Genomic DNA, 17,421 nt, shown 5'->3' with positions numbered 1-17,421 from the left:
GTATTTACAAAAGTTGGAAATAGCTAGCTTAGAAACCGGGCCATACTTCATCCCTTCTGATGTGTTGATCAAATTACCGACGTTGCCTGAATTCACGCCACATGATTTATATGAATCATAAAAATAATTTCCCCTTAAACCCAGTGGTGGAGAAAGTACTCAAAAAATGTACTTAAGTAGAAGTACAAATACACAGACAAAAATGTACTCAAGTAAAAGTAAGACTATCACATTAACATTTGTACTTAAGTAAAAGTAAAAAAGTACTGGCTTTTAAAAATACTTAAGTATTAAAAGTAAAAGTACTTGTTGATTAACACCTAATTGCTAATATCATTAAGTGTACCGATTGTATTTAATTTTAATACGTTAGAAATGTGCCATTTTAATTAACAATGCCACAGATAAAGCAAGTTTTTATTGCGTTTACTCTGTAACATGGTTTAGACTTAGATATGTGATTCTATGCATCATAATTTCAGGGATGGAAACATCTCGTCTCCTGTCCTAACATAACATGAACTTCACTTTTTTTGTCACTAGTGGCATTTATTTTTAAAGCAATCCAACAAAAAGGGGATGGAAAGAAGGTGGGTGGGAGAGGACAGACAACCAAGGAGCCAGTAGCAGTGTTGTAGTCAAGACCACCTACCCAAGACCAAGTCGAGACCAGCACACCGCGCTACGTGACACAAAAAAATGAACTTTTACCTATCAAAATTGCTTCTCAAATTGATCTGAAAGATCCACATTCCCATAAAAAAAGCTAAATACTTAGAGCTGAAATAAATTTAATCAATAAAGATCCATCCAGAAGAATCGGATCGTTCCTGAATGTCATATCACTATATTGCATTTTGGTACCAGCATTGTCCCATATTTGCGACACCTCAGTCAACACCTCCACACAATAATTCAGCGCATGAGTGACAACTTTTTTTCATCGCAGATGCAACACGTGTCTCTGTACAGCTAGCTTTGCTAGCAACACGTCCACGGAGCTTACCTTTCTTTAAGCTTTCCTTTCCAAGTGACACTAAAAGTTGGAGTAAGTCCCCACCGTCTGTGAAAGCGAAGAGCTGCTGATTTTACATGTCGCCATATCAATTTATGCAGCGCTATTATATTACTGACGATTAGACAGACATCTCCTCCCGCTCAGAGGAAACCACTGCGCATGTCTTGGAGCTCCGCGCAAGTAAAGGGGGAGGCGATGGGTGACAACAGACACATAAGTTATTGCTCGGATTTTATGGCGCCACCTTAAGTCCCTGAACTTCACATTTTAACGGAAAAAATTAGCAACGCGACTTGGATGTAACGAGTAACGCGACTCTTTTGTAGAAATGTAGTGAAGTAGAAAGTACAGATACTTACTGTAAAATGTAGTGGAGTAAAAGTAGAAAGTGTCCATTATTAAATCTACTTAAGTACAGATACACGAAAATTGTACTTAAGTACAGTAACGAAATACTTGTACTTAGTTACTTCCCACCACTGCTTAAACCGGAGCAGCATTAAAACGTGCAAAAGCCGAGATGCTAACCAGTGTTTTGGTTACGGTACCTTCGCCACAATGCCAATATTTCACATCTTTCTAACCATACTTACTTATAAAATTTATGAATGTTAATCGTCTTACCTTATAAAAAGTTGTCGCTGCAAATCCGCGGTTACACCAAAGTCTGACAGTCATTATGATTAACGGCTGCTATCCATTGCTCTAAAAGGTATACAGTAAAATGATAAGTTTGGTTTTCACCCTCGTCTTTCTCTGCACCTTGTGACCATTTTTACTGCAAAATCGACTTAATAAAAGCGATATTAGGCCACCACATGGGCGTTTTTTTAACAGGCTTTACAGGAGCTCATGCGTCATGGCGGAACCGGTGTTCCGTTTTATGCGTGCTACCCATGAATCCGTCCTACCTTGTGGTAACGCGCATGTGCGCATCAATGCTACGGTGACGTCACGTGCAAACTAATACAGATTTAGCCGTGTCAGCCTTTAAATACAAAGTAAAATCTTAATGTATGTGTCTGAGTTTATGATGTTAAATTCATGATTTCCACACAATAATTCAAACCAATTCTTGTTACTTTGGTTATTTCCTCAGGGCAATTTTTATAATTGAGTTTGATTTTAAACATCAGTGTTACATTTTAAGGGCAATGCAATTTCCGGCTGTATTTTTTCCCCCTTATGTCTTTTACTGATCTGAGAGAGAAAATGCAGTTTGAATTAGGAAAAGCTCCATTTAAATTATTTAAAATGTTTAATTCCTGAGGGGTTTCTCTTATTTTAAACTAATCTTGTAAATTTATTCAGCGGCGGAGACAAAAGGGAGAATAACTTTAAATTAGATTCTTGAAACTACAGAGAAAAATGAAATAAATGCCCAGTTTGGCAGAGATACATTGTCTCTAAAGCAGCAGGTTCACCTGGTACTGAATCACCTCTCATGAAAATCAGACATGAAGTCACCCGCACGATAAAAGGGAAAATGTGTCAGGTTTAAATTACAGAAATCTCTAAGGAACTGAAAGAAAAGGAGACACACACACGCACACACACACACACACACACACACACACACACACACACACACACACACACACACACGCACGCACACACACACACACACACACAATAAAACAATTTACAGAATTGTTTGTTGTTGGATGAAGCAACATCTTGAGAAAATCTGCAGGAAGAGCAGAGGAAGCAAAAATAAATGTTACATTTTTGTGTAGGGCTAGTCGATATGGTTTAAAAATAAATAAAAACAAATATTTTTTACAGTTTAGATCCAGTTTACATTTTTTGGGGGGGGGGGATTCTTGCTTTCATTTCTAAAAAAAAAAAGAAATGATAAAAGATGAAAAATATTTTCAAAAGTGGGTTTTACTTCAATCATCCCTTCTGCAAGTTGAACATTGACATGTTAGGAGCAGGCTACAAGAATCATATTAGCAGAATAAATACACTATTTTATAAGAAAAAACATCCTAAAAATTACAAGAAAGCTGTTTTATTCAGAATAAAACAGCTCAGTTTGTTTGCTTCCTTCTTAGAAATAAAGTCCTGCAGATGATAATTTGATTCGGATTTATTTCTGTTAAGTGTTTTTATAATATTTCACAAGATGGTCGACATTCCTCATTTAAATTGTTTAATTTTTGTGTTGGCGTACTCATGAAATTATTACTTTAGAAAATAAAAATTGCAGCCTGACCTTCATTGTACCAGAATTCAAAGAGCTAATAAACAACAGCTGTAAAATATGCAGGTCAAATAAGATGGCGGCCTTGGCTTTGCTGACATCACTCTGAACTACACTGTAAAATATAAATAAATAAACCAAATTTTAAAAAATGCCAGCAGCTGTGGTTGCCAGAATTTTACCATATAAATTAATACATTTAGTTTTTACTAGATTTAAATTTACATTAAAATTTAAATATAGTCAATTTTGCTGTAAAATTTCTAAATCTCTAAATTTTAGAATACGGTAAGTTCTAGAATCAATTGTATTATGAAATATGGTAAATATACTGCTCAGAAAAATAAAGGGAACACTTAAACAACACAATATAACTCCAAGTAAATCAAACTTCTGTGAAATCAAACTGTCCACTCAGGAAGCAACACTGATTGACCCGACGAGGGTCCCCGTTGTCAATCAGTGTTGCTTCCTAAGTGGATAGTTTGATTTCACAGAAGTTTGATTTACTTGGAGTTATATTGTGTTGTTTAAGTGTTCCCTTTATTTTTATCAGCAGTGTATTTAGAATTTTAAATTATGAATTTTGACATTCAAAAGTTCAGAATATGGTACATCCTAAATTTTACCAGATAAATTTGAGAATTTCTACAGTCAATTTCACAGATTTTTTTTGTTTGTTTGTTTACAGGAGAGTCCATCCATCCATTTTCTTACACCCTTGTCCCTCAGTGGGGTCAGGAGGGGTGCTGGTGCCTATCTGCAGCTAGCGTACCGGGCGAGAGGCAGGGTCACACTGGACAGGTCGCCAGTCTGTCGCAGGGCAACACAGAAACACACAACCACCTAGGGACAATTTAGAGAGGCCAATTAACCTGACAGTCATGTTTTTGGACTGTGGGAGGAAACCGGAGTACCCGGAGAAAACCCACGCATGCACAGGGAGAACAAGCAAACTCCATGCAGAAAGACCCCAGGCTGGGAATCGAACCCAGAACCTTCTTGCTGCAAGGCAACAGCTCTACCAACTGCGCCACTGTGCAGCCCTGGGAAAAGAATCCTTATTTTCCAAGAGTTAAATAATCAAAAAACAAAAATTCAAATTAATAAAATCGACTTTATCTCCCAGCCCTATTTTTTATGTAACTTGCATATTAATCAAATATTTTACTTGTTTTTTTTTGTTTGTTTGGTTTTTTTCCACAAAAACCCTTAATTGTAAATGAAAACTGTGAATGAGTAACCTTTTTGAAGAGTCTACTGCAGGTTAGATACTGCCTGCTTTAGACTTTCTAACAGAACCCCATGTCAGAGAAAGAATCTGTGATTTAAAGGAACTCATATTTGGTCATCAGATAACTTTAAAACTGAAGAACGCAAAAACAATGAAGCTTGAACAACATAAGAGGTCGTTAAACAATGAGCTGCGTTTTTTAATTTAGTGACATCTAAACGTTTAAAATATGACAGTTATGAAGAGAAAAGGCCAAACCAGATGGCATTTTGAGGGACAAAGACTAGACAAGTGATCCACTTCACAAAACGCTGCCCAACATCGTGGCAACCAGACTGCAGCAATAAAGGCCCTGACGCTGCGTGGCGCTTCGTTTTACATTAAGAAACACCTCACCCAGCCATTTCCGCCTGCTGAAAACCATCTGCGTGTTTCTTTGTGGTCATTTTATGAGCCGTGTTGCCACGTGGAGCACAGTGTGGCGCAGGCTCAGATTTTGTTATGAGGTGGGGGTGTCTGGCACGAAGGCGCGCTGTGCCAGGGCTCCAGATCTTAACACGCTGCCTGAAGCGGGTAGATGTGGAGACTTCTGGCCAGGCATGAGCTCGGCAACCTGGCAGAGACGTGAGAACGGCACGTTGTGTTCTGCTGTTGCAGAAGAAGAGAAAACAAAAAGCCCTGAGCACTCAGCTGTGTTTACAGCCCAGGGTGCTGGATGGTAGAACAACCAACCCAGAATGAGATGGGAGTCCAAACAGAACCACTTCCTCTGTGCGTCTGCCTACCAATTAGCCACAGAGCTGCTGCTGAGGTGAGATAACAATAGAAAGCCATGTATCCCCTAAAGAGTTCACGTATTAACGTACTGATGTCTCCTACATGTCACCGCTGCCCTCACTCGCCTGGCAGAGCGCCCGACTCACCGGAGGGGGCCATGATTTAATCCATGAAGAAAACAGCAGGACGCAACATTAGGCTGAAAGCAACGTGATGTAATTAGTAAGACGCTGTTAGGAATAAATATGAAGTCTCGTATAGTGACTTCAAACTGGTCTGTAGATGAAGGAGTCGTGTCTTTAAGTGCATTTTGAAGTAAAATTGCACCAATAAATCAAATGACGAGGAATTTTTACATTTTTATTTTTCAGAACATGTCTTGCATTTAAAAAAAAAACCTAAATATTGCATTTTTCCACACAAAGTGTAAAATAAAGTGTTTTAAGTTAACTCACATTTTGTAGCACCACAAAAATTAGTTCCTCAATGAACACCATTATGTGCAAATACAGGGAAAACACAGGAAAAAGTAGTTTTCTGATGTTAAAATAACTTTTAGTTTGTGTGCAAAAAAACAAACAAGTTAACAGTAAAAAGTGTTCAGATTGTCCATGGCAGCATCGAGTCCAGACGTTAAATACTCTTCAAACTGCTCCGACTCTGCTGGACTGCAGAATTAAAACTAACACTACAAATTCATATAAAAACAAAATGTCACAAAATTGGTCCTCAAAAAACATCCAAAGTGGTTTAAGAAACTGGAATGTGTCTTACAAACATATTTTATCCTTCAAAATCCTTAATATTTTTCAGTTTACATTGGTAAAAGCATTGATTCTCCTTGGACATTTTTACACAATTTCACATTAGAACCACAAATTGTTTAATTATTCGACAGTGATAAAGATCTAGAGAGGTTTAAAGTTGAGATTTATCCCTAAACCCAATTCCTACAGTAGATATTTTTTACCCTTTTTATATCTAGTACTTTTTAATCAAAAATAAGGAATTATTATTGACTTAAAACAAACTCCTATATCTTATAGTTTTGTCTTATTTCAAGAATACTAAGATTTTTGCTTTAGAAACAAGACCAAAAATACTTAATATTTTCTTTTATTGTCAGTGTAAAAGACAATAACTTAATATTGACTATTGATCGAATAGTCAATAGTTTTGACTATTCGATTATAGTCAAAACTATAATCGAATGGTTTAGATCAAAATGGGATCTAAAAGTCCGAACCAAAATCCATTTTAGAATATGTAGTAAAACTTAAAAAATTATGCTTAGAGCTTCGCTCCATGAAATGTAACTGAGCTTGAGATATCGGCAAAGAAAGTTTTTTAAAAAGTCAGAGTCCAGATGTGCAGAGCTGGGAGAGATAAAACACAAATGGCAAAAGCTGTTAATTCAAGAGGTTGCAGTACAGATTTAAAGAAGGTGTTGCTTTTATAATAAATAGTGTGTGGTGGTTTAGCAAATAAAACCCAGAGTAAAATACACACAGGTTTGTGGTTGTAACATGAAAAAATGTGAAAAAGTTCTGCAAAAACACAAAATCCTATCAAGTATTTCAACGGGACAAATCTAAATAATAAGCAACATTTCAAAAGCTTGTATTAAGTCAGTAATTCATTAATATGGATGAAAAAAGTGCTAGATTATTAAATAATCTGCCAGTGGAGTTTTAGTTTAGGTAAGGTTCTATGTTTTGCAGCGGGGTTCACTGAATTTAAACCTGTATAAAAGTATAAAGTTTATACTTTCAGAAGTATATAACAGCACATAAGCTAGTTGCAAAGCTGTACAGTAAACTGATTTGAGGTCACATCAACGCTCTCATCAAGCCGCTAGCGTACGCGCTCCCAAAACTCTACAACTGTCTATCTCAAATATCCCAGCTGTCACTGAAGTACTGGTCCTCTTCTTCTTCCTCATCTTCTTCTTCTTCTGCCTTTACTTTCACCCAAGTTTCGTCTTTCACCAGCTCATCCGACACATCAGTGTCGTCCTCCTGCTGTTCTTCTACCTGGAGCTGCGTTAGCATGCGCTGTAAGGTGGATTTCACCTCCTGAACTTCTTTTTCCAAACACTGTGCAGAGATGGTTAGGGAAGAATCTGATGTTTCTGAGTAATGCACATTAGTATGTAAAAGGAAAAAAAAAACACACTAGCAGACAAAATGTCAGGGGAAATGCAACACTATTAACAGTAATGGTTTGGGACAGCCACTGCCCAATAAAGCCATCAATTTTCAACAGATTACTGGGACAGATCATCAAGTTATCCCCACTTTAACCCTCTTTAATTCACTATTTATGAGCCCATCTAAACTTTGCAGCCATGCAAGCAGATTGCCCAGTTAGATTATTCATGAACCATTGATGAAACGGTAAAGAAGCAGGCGGCAGTGGAGGGAATGTTTAATCTGCTTGGAAACGTAAATTAACCGTGAGCGTCCACACTGAGTTGCAAAGCAAAGGGATTGCCGTAACGGAGGAGCAGACGGAGCACGATGGCTTATTTAACTTTTTCAGACATCCTTATTTATAATTAACCAAAAAAGATCATAAATACTACAAAAAATTAGACACGAGTTTTAGAGGCAACTCTGTCCAAACAGGATGGAGAAACGTGTCCTCATTTCATGCAACCTCTTGTTATTGAGAGCAGGGCTCCAATTAAGACCCGTACTGTCTGCTGGTTTGATCTTACCGTTACTATGGTAACCGCGACATCACGGGCAGTACAGTTTCTCATCAATTTCTGCATCTTCTCTGTACTCAGGAGTCCACCACACAACTGCAGAGTGCAGCGAGTTCTTGCTATGAGAAATTAATGACGCATGAGGACATGGGAACAGAGAGGTGGAAAGAAGCAGGTCAGTCTTTGTACGTTTCCACCTGCCAGTCTGCATTGGTACGCCGCCCGTGATGGAGGAGCGCGGACTGACCCCAAACACTTCAGATTAACAACATGGACATCTACAATCGCACTCAGTTAATTAGAATATACATCCTAATGAGTCTAGATCAAAAATACCATTTGGAAATAACAACCTTTAAGCAGGTATTGAGCATAATTGAGCATACTTAATTAAAGGTAACCAATTATGCTTCCTTGAACATGTTAGGATACGTTTATAAGCTATACAAAACATGTTCATTACTTTTTCTTTGGACAAAGTCATTCTATGATTTGCCTATGAGTTGTTTTAGGTCGTCTTGTCACTTTAAATTTAAATAAGCTGCTGTTAGCCACACCGCCACTCCACTCCCCCACATAAAAATGGTTGCAAACAGATGCGCAATTATACGACTGTACGTCTTTGAAAAGTAGAAGTGGAGCCTCCTGCACATCCAACAAGAATGCAGCAAGTGGTTTCTAGATGGAAAGTCAACAACAAAATATTTGGCTTCTTCAGCAGCCATTGTACATCGCATAAAGTCGTAAAACCAGTTGAGCAAACGTCCTGGAGCTCAGCTTGGGTTGCTAGGTGAGGGGCTGGCTTTACTGGGGTTGCTAGGTAACGGTGCATTGCCCAGAAGTTTTTGAAACTGATCATTTTTCAGACACCAAAAAAAGTTATTTGGCTGATTTTAGAAGCAGTTGAGACCCAAATTGAAGTATAAAGACTTCCAAAATGTCATTTTTTTTGCATGATAAATCATCTTTAGGCCCACATTTTTGATTTTAAAAATTGTTTTTAATTGGTCTTCTGTAATATTCTAATTTTAAATGTCAGTGTTTTATAAACTGTAAGCAGGAAATCATCATCAACAGAAATAAAGACTTCCAAGCATCTATTTGTTCTTTCATCTATATCAATGGTTCTTAACCTGGGTTCAATCAAACCCCAGGGGTTCGATGAGTCGGTCTCAGGGGTTCGGCGGAGCCTCTGCCGCGGAGGTAAAGACACACTTGTGTAAAGTAGTGATGACGCCCCGCTTTGCCATCACTTGCTCCAGAGGATCACGTTACATTGCTTAGCTAATCAGTGCTGTGGAGGAGCCCTGATTGAAGGAGTTCCACTCCTTGAACTTGAACCTTGAACTTTTGTCTTTAATTACTTCAGCAAAGCTCACAGTTTTTACCAAATTCTATAGTCTAAATCTGCTCCTTAGTCGCATCTTTTCGGGGTTGGTACTGCCTCTAGTGGTGTGGGGGTGGTTTCACAGCTAATATAATTACATTACCAAATCAGAATACCGCAAAGTATTTTGTGTGTCGGGGGTGTGGGGGGTAGGTTGGAATAAGAAGGGTTCAGTGAATGCGCATATGCAACTGGGGGGTTCGGTACCTCAAAAAAGGTTAAGAACCACTGATCTATATAGTTTAGTTAAATCAGGGAAAAGGTTCCTGAAACTAATTGACTTTTCAATAATATTTTTAATTTATTGAATGAGTCTGTATGTAATTTTTAAAATGGAATGTTCATTAAGGCTGGACAATAAATCAAAAATGATACTATTAAAATATTTAATCATTTCACTGATCCAGAATTGCACAGCATTCTAAGCGAAAGAAAGTTTGGTGGCATGAACTAACTCAGTCACTCTTTGGTTACCCAGCAACAACCTGTTGAGTAACATGTGGTTACCTAGCAACAAGCTGTTGAATCAGCAGTAGGTTCAACTTTCTCCTCTGTGCCTCATAATTACTTAAAAGTAAACAACAAAGGCGTGGCATGAAAAACAGGAGAGGTCATGCCTCAGTTTGTCAATATTTCAAATATTTAAAACAAAAACCGAATCAATAATTATTGATATTGACTCATATTAAATGCTTATACTATTTTACATTTTTAAGTCGTATTGTCTAGCTGACACCATTAAATAAAATTTCTATCTGTACTTCCATGCTACCTGTGGCTCCAGCCATGTTACGCCGTGTACTGTTCAGACTAGAAAAGCCAGGCACATAAAAATGTTTTATTGTGCATTAGTTGAGAGGCACAGTTAAATAAATATTCAATCACAGCTGACCTGGGTCCAGATAAGATCTCCCGTCCACTGTTTGAGGAAATAATTGTTAGTTGGCAGATTTTCTTCATTTTGCTTCTGAAATATGATCTCACTTAGTAAAAGCAGGAGGGGAGAGAAAGGTGGAGCCAGAAAAACACACTAATCTATTTCCAATCAGCTTTCTAATTAGCGCAGAGAATGATGTATTGTGACCTGTAATCAGCCAGAACAGTTTGATTCGAGTCATTATCACGGATATTGTAATTTCCTCTCTGCCAGACCCAGAAAGTGGAATTGGGCAGATGGGGAAAGGGAGAGCAGGGGGAGGACGGGAGGGTCAGCTGGAGGATGGACGTTAAGATATGACAGCGCCAGAGTCATTACAGTGACATTCCTCTGTCTGCCCGGGCCCAGCCCCCATTGGCCCGCTTTAATCTCAGCCCGTCGTGAATGGCAGCGCACATCAGCGGCCCTCTAATAACCTCACATGGACTTTTAGTATTTCATTTTCCAGTTGGCACAGCCAGTCTTCCAGGAAAAAAAAACTCAAAACTAATCGCTGTCTATCCTTTATTCTCTCCCTAAAATGGATTCATGAAATCAGATATGACATTTTTTCCCCTTTAAAGGTAAAGTCGGTAAAGCAAACATCCGTCAGTGTTTGAGTGGTTTTGCTGTTTACTTTTAAGTCAAAAAGCCTTGAGAGGATCCGAAGGGACAGACGTAAAGAAACGCAGGATTTTTATACATTTTGGTTGAGCTGGAAGGATATGAGTGAGGGCTTGATCCCGATTCAGTATAGCCGTCTGTAGTTTGTCCTCCAAGGCGATCAGTCTGTCACCGATCAGCTCGCAGCGCTCTGTCAGGTCTGCAGCGTCGGCCTCGCTGCACACATCCTGGACGGTATAAAAAAGGCAGAACAACCAAATAAAAATCAAACTGTTCTGAAATATGTGTTTGATACTGAAAAGACCAAAACACAACCATCATTACCTCAATAGAACGTCATAGTTATGTTGAGGTAACTTACGCAACTTAAGGTTTTGTGGTGAACTGTATGAAAAAGTAAAACATACAACAGTAAAACAAAACTATTGAACAAATGATTATCAATTGAACTAATCGGAAAATATGCCCGGCTATGATCACTTGAATCCATTCAGGATCTCAAGAGGTGAGAGAAACTTCATCAGCGCAGACAGAGGGTCTGCATAGCAGATTACAACTGAAGTAATGTAGATGTTATTGCTGCCAAAGAGAAGTTCAGTTAAATAATTTTTACACAGTTTTTAACATTTCATCTTTTGTTTCATGTGCACTGAGCAGTACAGGTCGGCATGGTTTGGTTCGCTATTTTGCCTGTTTTCAATGAATGAATGGCCAATAACACTGACCAATACTGTTTTATTGGCCATTTTCTTGCCTTGAGATGACATTTGTTGTAACTTGGCGCTATATAAATAAACTGAATTAAAATTGAATTGGCGGACAAAACAAAATGTCACTCACTGCTTGTGGCATGAAACATACGAGTGCATTAGCGATTCGTGTTTAACCCTGTTTGTCCAGTAAACCTCCAGCTGGCAGCTGAATATGCACTGCAGGACCATGAAAAAGCATTCAGAACCCCACCGCCTACAAAAACACAAAATCTTACCAAATATTTTTGGTCTATTTTCAAGTACAAACATCTTAGTACACTTGAAATGACACAAAACTAACAGAGAAGTTATTGGGAGCTTGTTTAAAGTCAATTGTTCTGTAATTTTGATTTTAAAAAGTACTAGTTATAAGTAGGGCTAAACAATAAATCAATAACAATATATTGCAATAGATACGTGATCAATATAACATGTTTGCAGAAAAAAGGCTTTGGCCATTAAATCTCTCACTGTCAACTAAGCAAGTTTGGTGGGATCAACTCCCTCCCTCTTTGGTTACCTAGCAACCCACTCACTCCTTGGTTACCTAGCAACAACCTATTGAGTAACTTGAGCTGCAGCAGTTTAAGTTTTTTCCACCGTGCCTCATAACTGCTTGAAAACAAAAAATGGTGTGGATTGAGAACTGTGGATAGAATAACAACAGTGACATCAACAATATTTTATATATTTAAAGCAAAAAACTAATCAATAATTATTGATATTGTTGATTTGATTTACGGTCATTATACAGTTTTCAGTCATAAGTTAAATAATCTCCATATTATCACACATTATATCTTATGATATAGGGAAAATTACTTGTTATATGAGTTTGTAATAATACATAATATATTATATAAACGTATTACATGGAGAAAACGTCTTGTTTCACAAATTTAGACGACTTCTTCTTCTAATTATATTTCTAATTTAACCAGTAAAGAACAGTGATATACAGAATAATCTCCTTTTGAACCAGCTCCTTGTTATAAAAATGTTTTGGCAACATCATATCAAATTTATCCAAAGAACCAGAACGTATCTATACATTGCAGCAGCGAATGCAGCAGTACAGAGTGTGTTTTGAAGGATGGCAGCTTGATGGAGGTGCAGAGTGCAGTAGGACAGAGCACTCAGAGTATGGCTGGCCATAATTAGACCCGCCCCCTCTGCAGACATTGTGTCCCAGTTTCTTAACACTTATCAGGCATGGAGAACACAAACACACACAGACATGCACAAAAACCCAACTTTTTCCTCAAACAACACACAGGGATCCTAATCTGACTCATAGCTGCAGGTAAAAAATATCAGCTCCCTGCAGCTCTGAGGTGTCAGAGCAATCACCAGAAAGTTGGATCTGGTCTCTGCCTGTAATTGCGCACCTCGTTTTGGATGATGTAACACCCCAAAGAAACGTAAAACATCAAGAGGCCCGACAACGGGAGCATATCATTCCTGATGCAACTGCAGAATTAAGGAAGACTTGAGCAAAGAGATACCATCAGTCCACAATATCATTCTCCATGTTTGAGGAATTTTAAGAGGAGAAATAGTAGCACAAATATGTCCTCCAGCTTGTCTTGATGCAATGCCAGGATCGCGGCAGAAATGAGTCAACGTGGGTCTCCAATAGTTCTGACTCTGCACTGTAATGGTAGATTTTTCTCTCTCTGCACACAAACCGTTTAAAAATACATAATCCAAAGACTATAATTTGCTCCAATTGGTGTTCAAACCAATTACTGTCCATGCAACAAAGAAAAACATCATAAATGAGATTTTAGTGAGACGCTTATTTGCAGGAATGAATTAAAAGCATACACCTGTAGTCTCTGTAATTCTCTCTCCATGGTAGTGCTAATATTAAAACACTTAAAGTTGCATAAAGTTGATAGAAAATGTTTATGGATTCAGTAGTCAAACTTATGCAGGCCTTAGTATGATTATTTAAGCAATAATGAACGAGAAGCAGAAGGTAATTTTACAGCTTCCCCCAGGTGTTGTTCTGCCGGATACTTCTCATTCGCACAATACAAACAATTTATATTGCGCCGGGGTTACACTTGAGGTAATTGGTTTCAGGAAAAAAAAAAAAACTTTCCTGCATTCGTGTTAAATAAGAAATTAAGTAGCAGATGATTAAGTAGTATCTTCAATTTGCACTGAGATGTTATTAGGAAATGCATCCATTTACCATCTACGTTCTGTATAATGCATTAAGTCATTGCAGGAAGATTTCAGGAATTAGAAAAGTGGCAATTATATGTGGAGGAAGATGCAGAATTTGAAAGCTATTGATTTGTCAAAGCTTGTGAATGCTTACAGGTAATTTATACTGCAGTATTAAAAAAATCAATGCATGGTAAATGGGCTGCACTTTTATCCTTAATGACTCACAAAAGCACTTATTCTCATTCATCCACTCACACACAGAAGCACACATTCATACACCAGTTTAAAGATTGACAAGGTGGACGCTGTTAATGTGCAGGAAGCTGGAATCTCTCAGATCCACGTCTAAATAGAAATACAGGCCACAAAAATCTAAGTTTTTTGTCTACTTTAAGCAAAAGCCAGCAAGATTGTTTCACAAATAAACAAATTAATTATAACTAGATACAGTTTCACCCAAAATTATTCATACTTCTGGCAGATTTAGACTTATGATTAATTAAATTTTGTATAAAGAAGCACAAATATGATAGAAATATGTAAAAGGTGGATCGATTTTGAAAAATACGTGTTTATATTTACGTTTTATTAAAATACGGCATTTTAGGAATCATTGATACAATTCTCAATAATCAGTGGGAAAATATCTATTGGATTTAGAGCAATCAAACCCTTCTCATAACTGCTCAGCAGGTTTTTGCAGGTCTCCACTGGGATTTGAATTATATATTTTATGATGAGCTCCAAGGTTGGAAGGTCTCCTTATTATCAAACTAATCTTTAGCTTTTTCCACAAATTTTCTTTGGTGGGCCATTTTAAAATGTTTGTATCACTTCCAATAAGAAGAATCATGTTAAAATATAAATCTATGTATATTAAAGTGCAACGTGAATGAATAACTCTGGGCTTAAATGCAGATTTTGTGAAATGTAAACAAATACTGGTCTTTCTCTGGTCCATTTTATCTTGGAACAGCAGCTACCTGAATTTTGCATTTCTTTTAATTCTGAGGTGAAACTTAAGAAAAGAGAGAGAAAATATTTTTTTAAATCTTCTTTACCTTCCATGCAATATAGACTCTGTATAATTCAATAACCTTGCATCTAACATATGTTTGTTCTCGTTGAAGTATGTAGGAAATAACTTAGGAAGCATCTTATCATTGTTTCGTTTTTAAGATGACATAAATTTGGAATTAAAACTTTAAGATTCACTTTATGCTACAATAGTCCATGCTTAGAAGTAAATATAAAACAGTCAGGTTATTTGGTCGGGATCCAGGATTTGTTTTGTAATCAACAAAGCTAATTATTGAGCCTTCAGCATTTCGGTTTAATTCTTGTTTGCCGTTGTGAACCACTGTGAAGAGGGGCGTGTGAGGACCTTGAGTTGATAAAGGAACAATTAGCGGGGATTAAAAGAAAACATAAGAGGGCTGAAACACCCACACACACCCACACTCACACACCAATCAATCTCCATTGTGGCAGCAGGGCAGCGGCCTGGCAGCAGCTAAGTGGAAATCATTTACTTAAAGTCATTATGGAAAGGAGAAAGAGGTCAGCGCCTCAGCAGAGAATCCGGCTCCTGCGCGGAGCTATCACAACACCATGACGAGAACGATACCAGCCCCATTAAACGGCCATCAGATCCTTTGACTCAGTGATGCATTGTGACTGAATCTTTTTTTTTTTTGTATGTCAGCCAGATTTTATAACCCAGAGTGATTTAAGAGTTCACAAGGACATACAAACATAATGTAAAGTATCCAACTGCCTGGAGCCCTTCCACATTTTATCATATTAAAAGCCCCACAGTGGGACTTTATATGATAGACCAACACAAATTACAGCGGAACATTTCATAACTAATACCTCTTTTTCACACACATCACTGTAGTCTACCTATTATTCTTTAAAAACTGAAGAAAAATTCTGTTAAATGTTTGTTTATTAAGTCTACCCCGCCCTATATTTGAGATTTGTCACAAGCTCCTTTGACTCTCTTTGCTTCAGTTTGCTGGGGTTGCTAGGTAACAGCCTGTGCTTTGCTGGGGTTGCTAGGTAACGGGGCAGCACTTGCTGATTTGTGACTTTACATTCCGTAAAGTTTTTGACACGGCTCGCTTTCCATTTCCAGACAAAAAACTATTAAAAAAAAAACAAAAAAACAACTGGACGTGTTCTTTTTTTTTTTTAAGAATTTTTACTGATTTTACTGCAAAGTTTCTCAAAATTGGTCAAAATTTTAATTGACTGCTGCCTCAGACTTAGTTCATGTCAAGTTATAGTCTGTAATTGATAAAGCGAGTGATAAAAAGTCACATTAATTCAAATTCCTTACAAACATTTCTAAACTGGCACCACAAAATCTGTAATTTTGATAGCAAAACCCACTAAAAGAATCACAAAATCTTGGAGGAAGCGCTATTTATTAATACTTTAACAGTTTAATTGGCTTTATCAACATATTCTGGCACAACCGGTCTTAAGAAAATTCAGATTTTTGACATGGTCCAAAATGAAAATGAGTTTGACAACCGTGCTTTAAAGTAAGGTTATTTTATATTCCAAGCTTTGAACGTCTCACAGAGCTCTGCTCAATCCATCATGACCTAAATTTATGGTCATTTTGACCAAAACTGAACCTTTTGTTCTAAACAAAATATCAAATTGTTCTAAGTAGTAAATCAATTGCGTCCATTATTCCACATCACCCTGAACACACCATCAAAAACATCTGTTTCAATGTTTTTCGTCAGGCAGAGTCATAAACTGGCCGTACCTGAAGACGAACAGAGGTAAACAAAGGACAATCGGGAAAGATTTGGAATAGATTTGAAACTGGAGCAAAAGTTCACCTTCCACCAGAACAATGTCCCCAAACACAGAGCCAGAACTATAATGAAATGGGTTTCATCCCAGTATTATCCAGTATATGAAAGATCTAGTTCTAAATTACAGAGTCTCAGATTACCAATTTGATTATCTAAATATGCAAAGTCGGTTGAGACATATCTAAAAAAGATTTATGGCTGTAATTGTGTCATAAACGTGGTTCTAACTTTACTTGGCTCAGAAGGAATTAATGCATTATGTACTCTAAATCTTATTTGTAAATGTATTTTTGATAACACACAGGATTTTACTTCACAGTTATTCACTGCTTTGGTCACACAAAATCACAAAATAAAAAAAGCAAACTACTTTTGACAAACAGCTGGGTTTCTCTCAGTGTATTATAAGCCTGGCGGGCCACCAGGCTTTACTTGTGCCCCCACCAGTCTTACTATTGTTTTGTTTTGCTTTTTTTATTTTTTTATGATTGCCTTTTTTAAGACTTTATAATTGGGGTTTAGGTATTGATCTTCCAAAGATGAATAACTATCAAGTAATATTTTCAAATTTCCTGTCAACTTTAACCATTTTTTAAACTCAAAAACATGGCCGCCGGCTGGATGACTGCCCTAGCGCCCCGGGCACCAGGCTTAATAAGTTTTTTCGGGTACCCTGGATACTGTATTTTTGGAGGCAATTTTCACGCTGTTGCAACTGAAATCGCATAATTAAGCTTCCTGTACAGGGCTGCACAGTGGCGCAGTTGGTAGAGCTGTTGCCT

General features: G+C 37.5%; 1 protein-coding gene across 4 annotated transcripts in view; it reads right to left on the bottom strand.

Moving 5' to 3' along the window:
* Positions 1–5,581: 5,581 nt before the first annotated feature.
* The window catches only part of disc1 (DISC1 scaffold protein), a 54,606-nt gene continuing 42,766 nt past the window's right edge, over positions 5,582–17,421 (bottom strand). For 2 of the 4 annotated variants that reach the window (XM_081616225.1, XM_081616226.1), the window contains 2 exons: positions 10,977–11,099; positions 5,582–7,334 (listed from right to left, as the gene is read on the bottom strand). In XM_081616225.1, coding sequence (XP_081472351.1) covers positions 7,128–7,334; positions 10,977–11,099 — 330 coding nt within the window. In that variant the 3' untranslated portion in view covers positions 5,582–7,127. Of the gene's footprint in view, positions 7,335–10,976; positions 11,100–11,727; positions 11,839–17,421 lie in introns of those variants that run through there. The other 2 variants (XR_001777323.2, XM_017308864.2) reach the window with 2 other exon arrangements.

The sequence above is a fragment of the Poecilia reticulata genome, chromosome 15, assembly GCF_904066995.2.
Source record: "Poecilia reticulata chromosome 15, P_reticulata-male-v2, whole genome shotgun sequence".
Taxonomy (NCBI): domain Eukaryota; kingdom Metazoa; phylum Chordata; class Actinopteri; order Cyprinodontiformes; family Poeciliidae; genus Poecilia; species Poecilia reticulata.
Note: the sequence above shows the minus strand (reverse complement) of the source record. Positions and strands in the feature narration are given on the sequence as shown.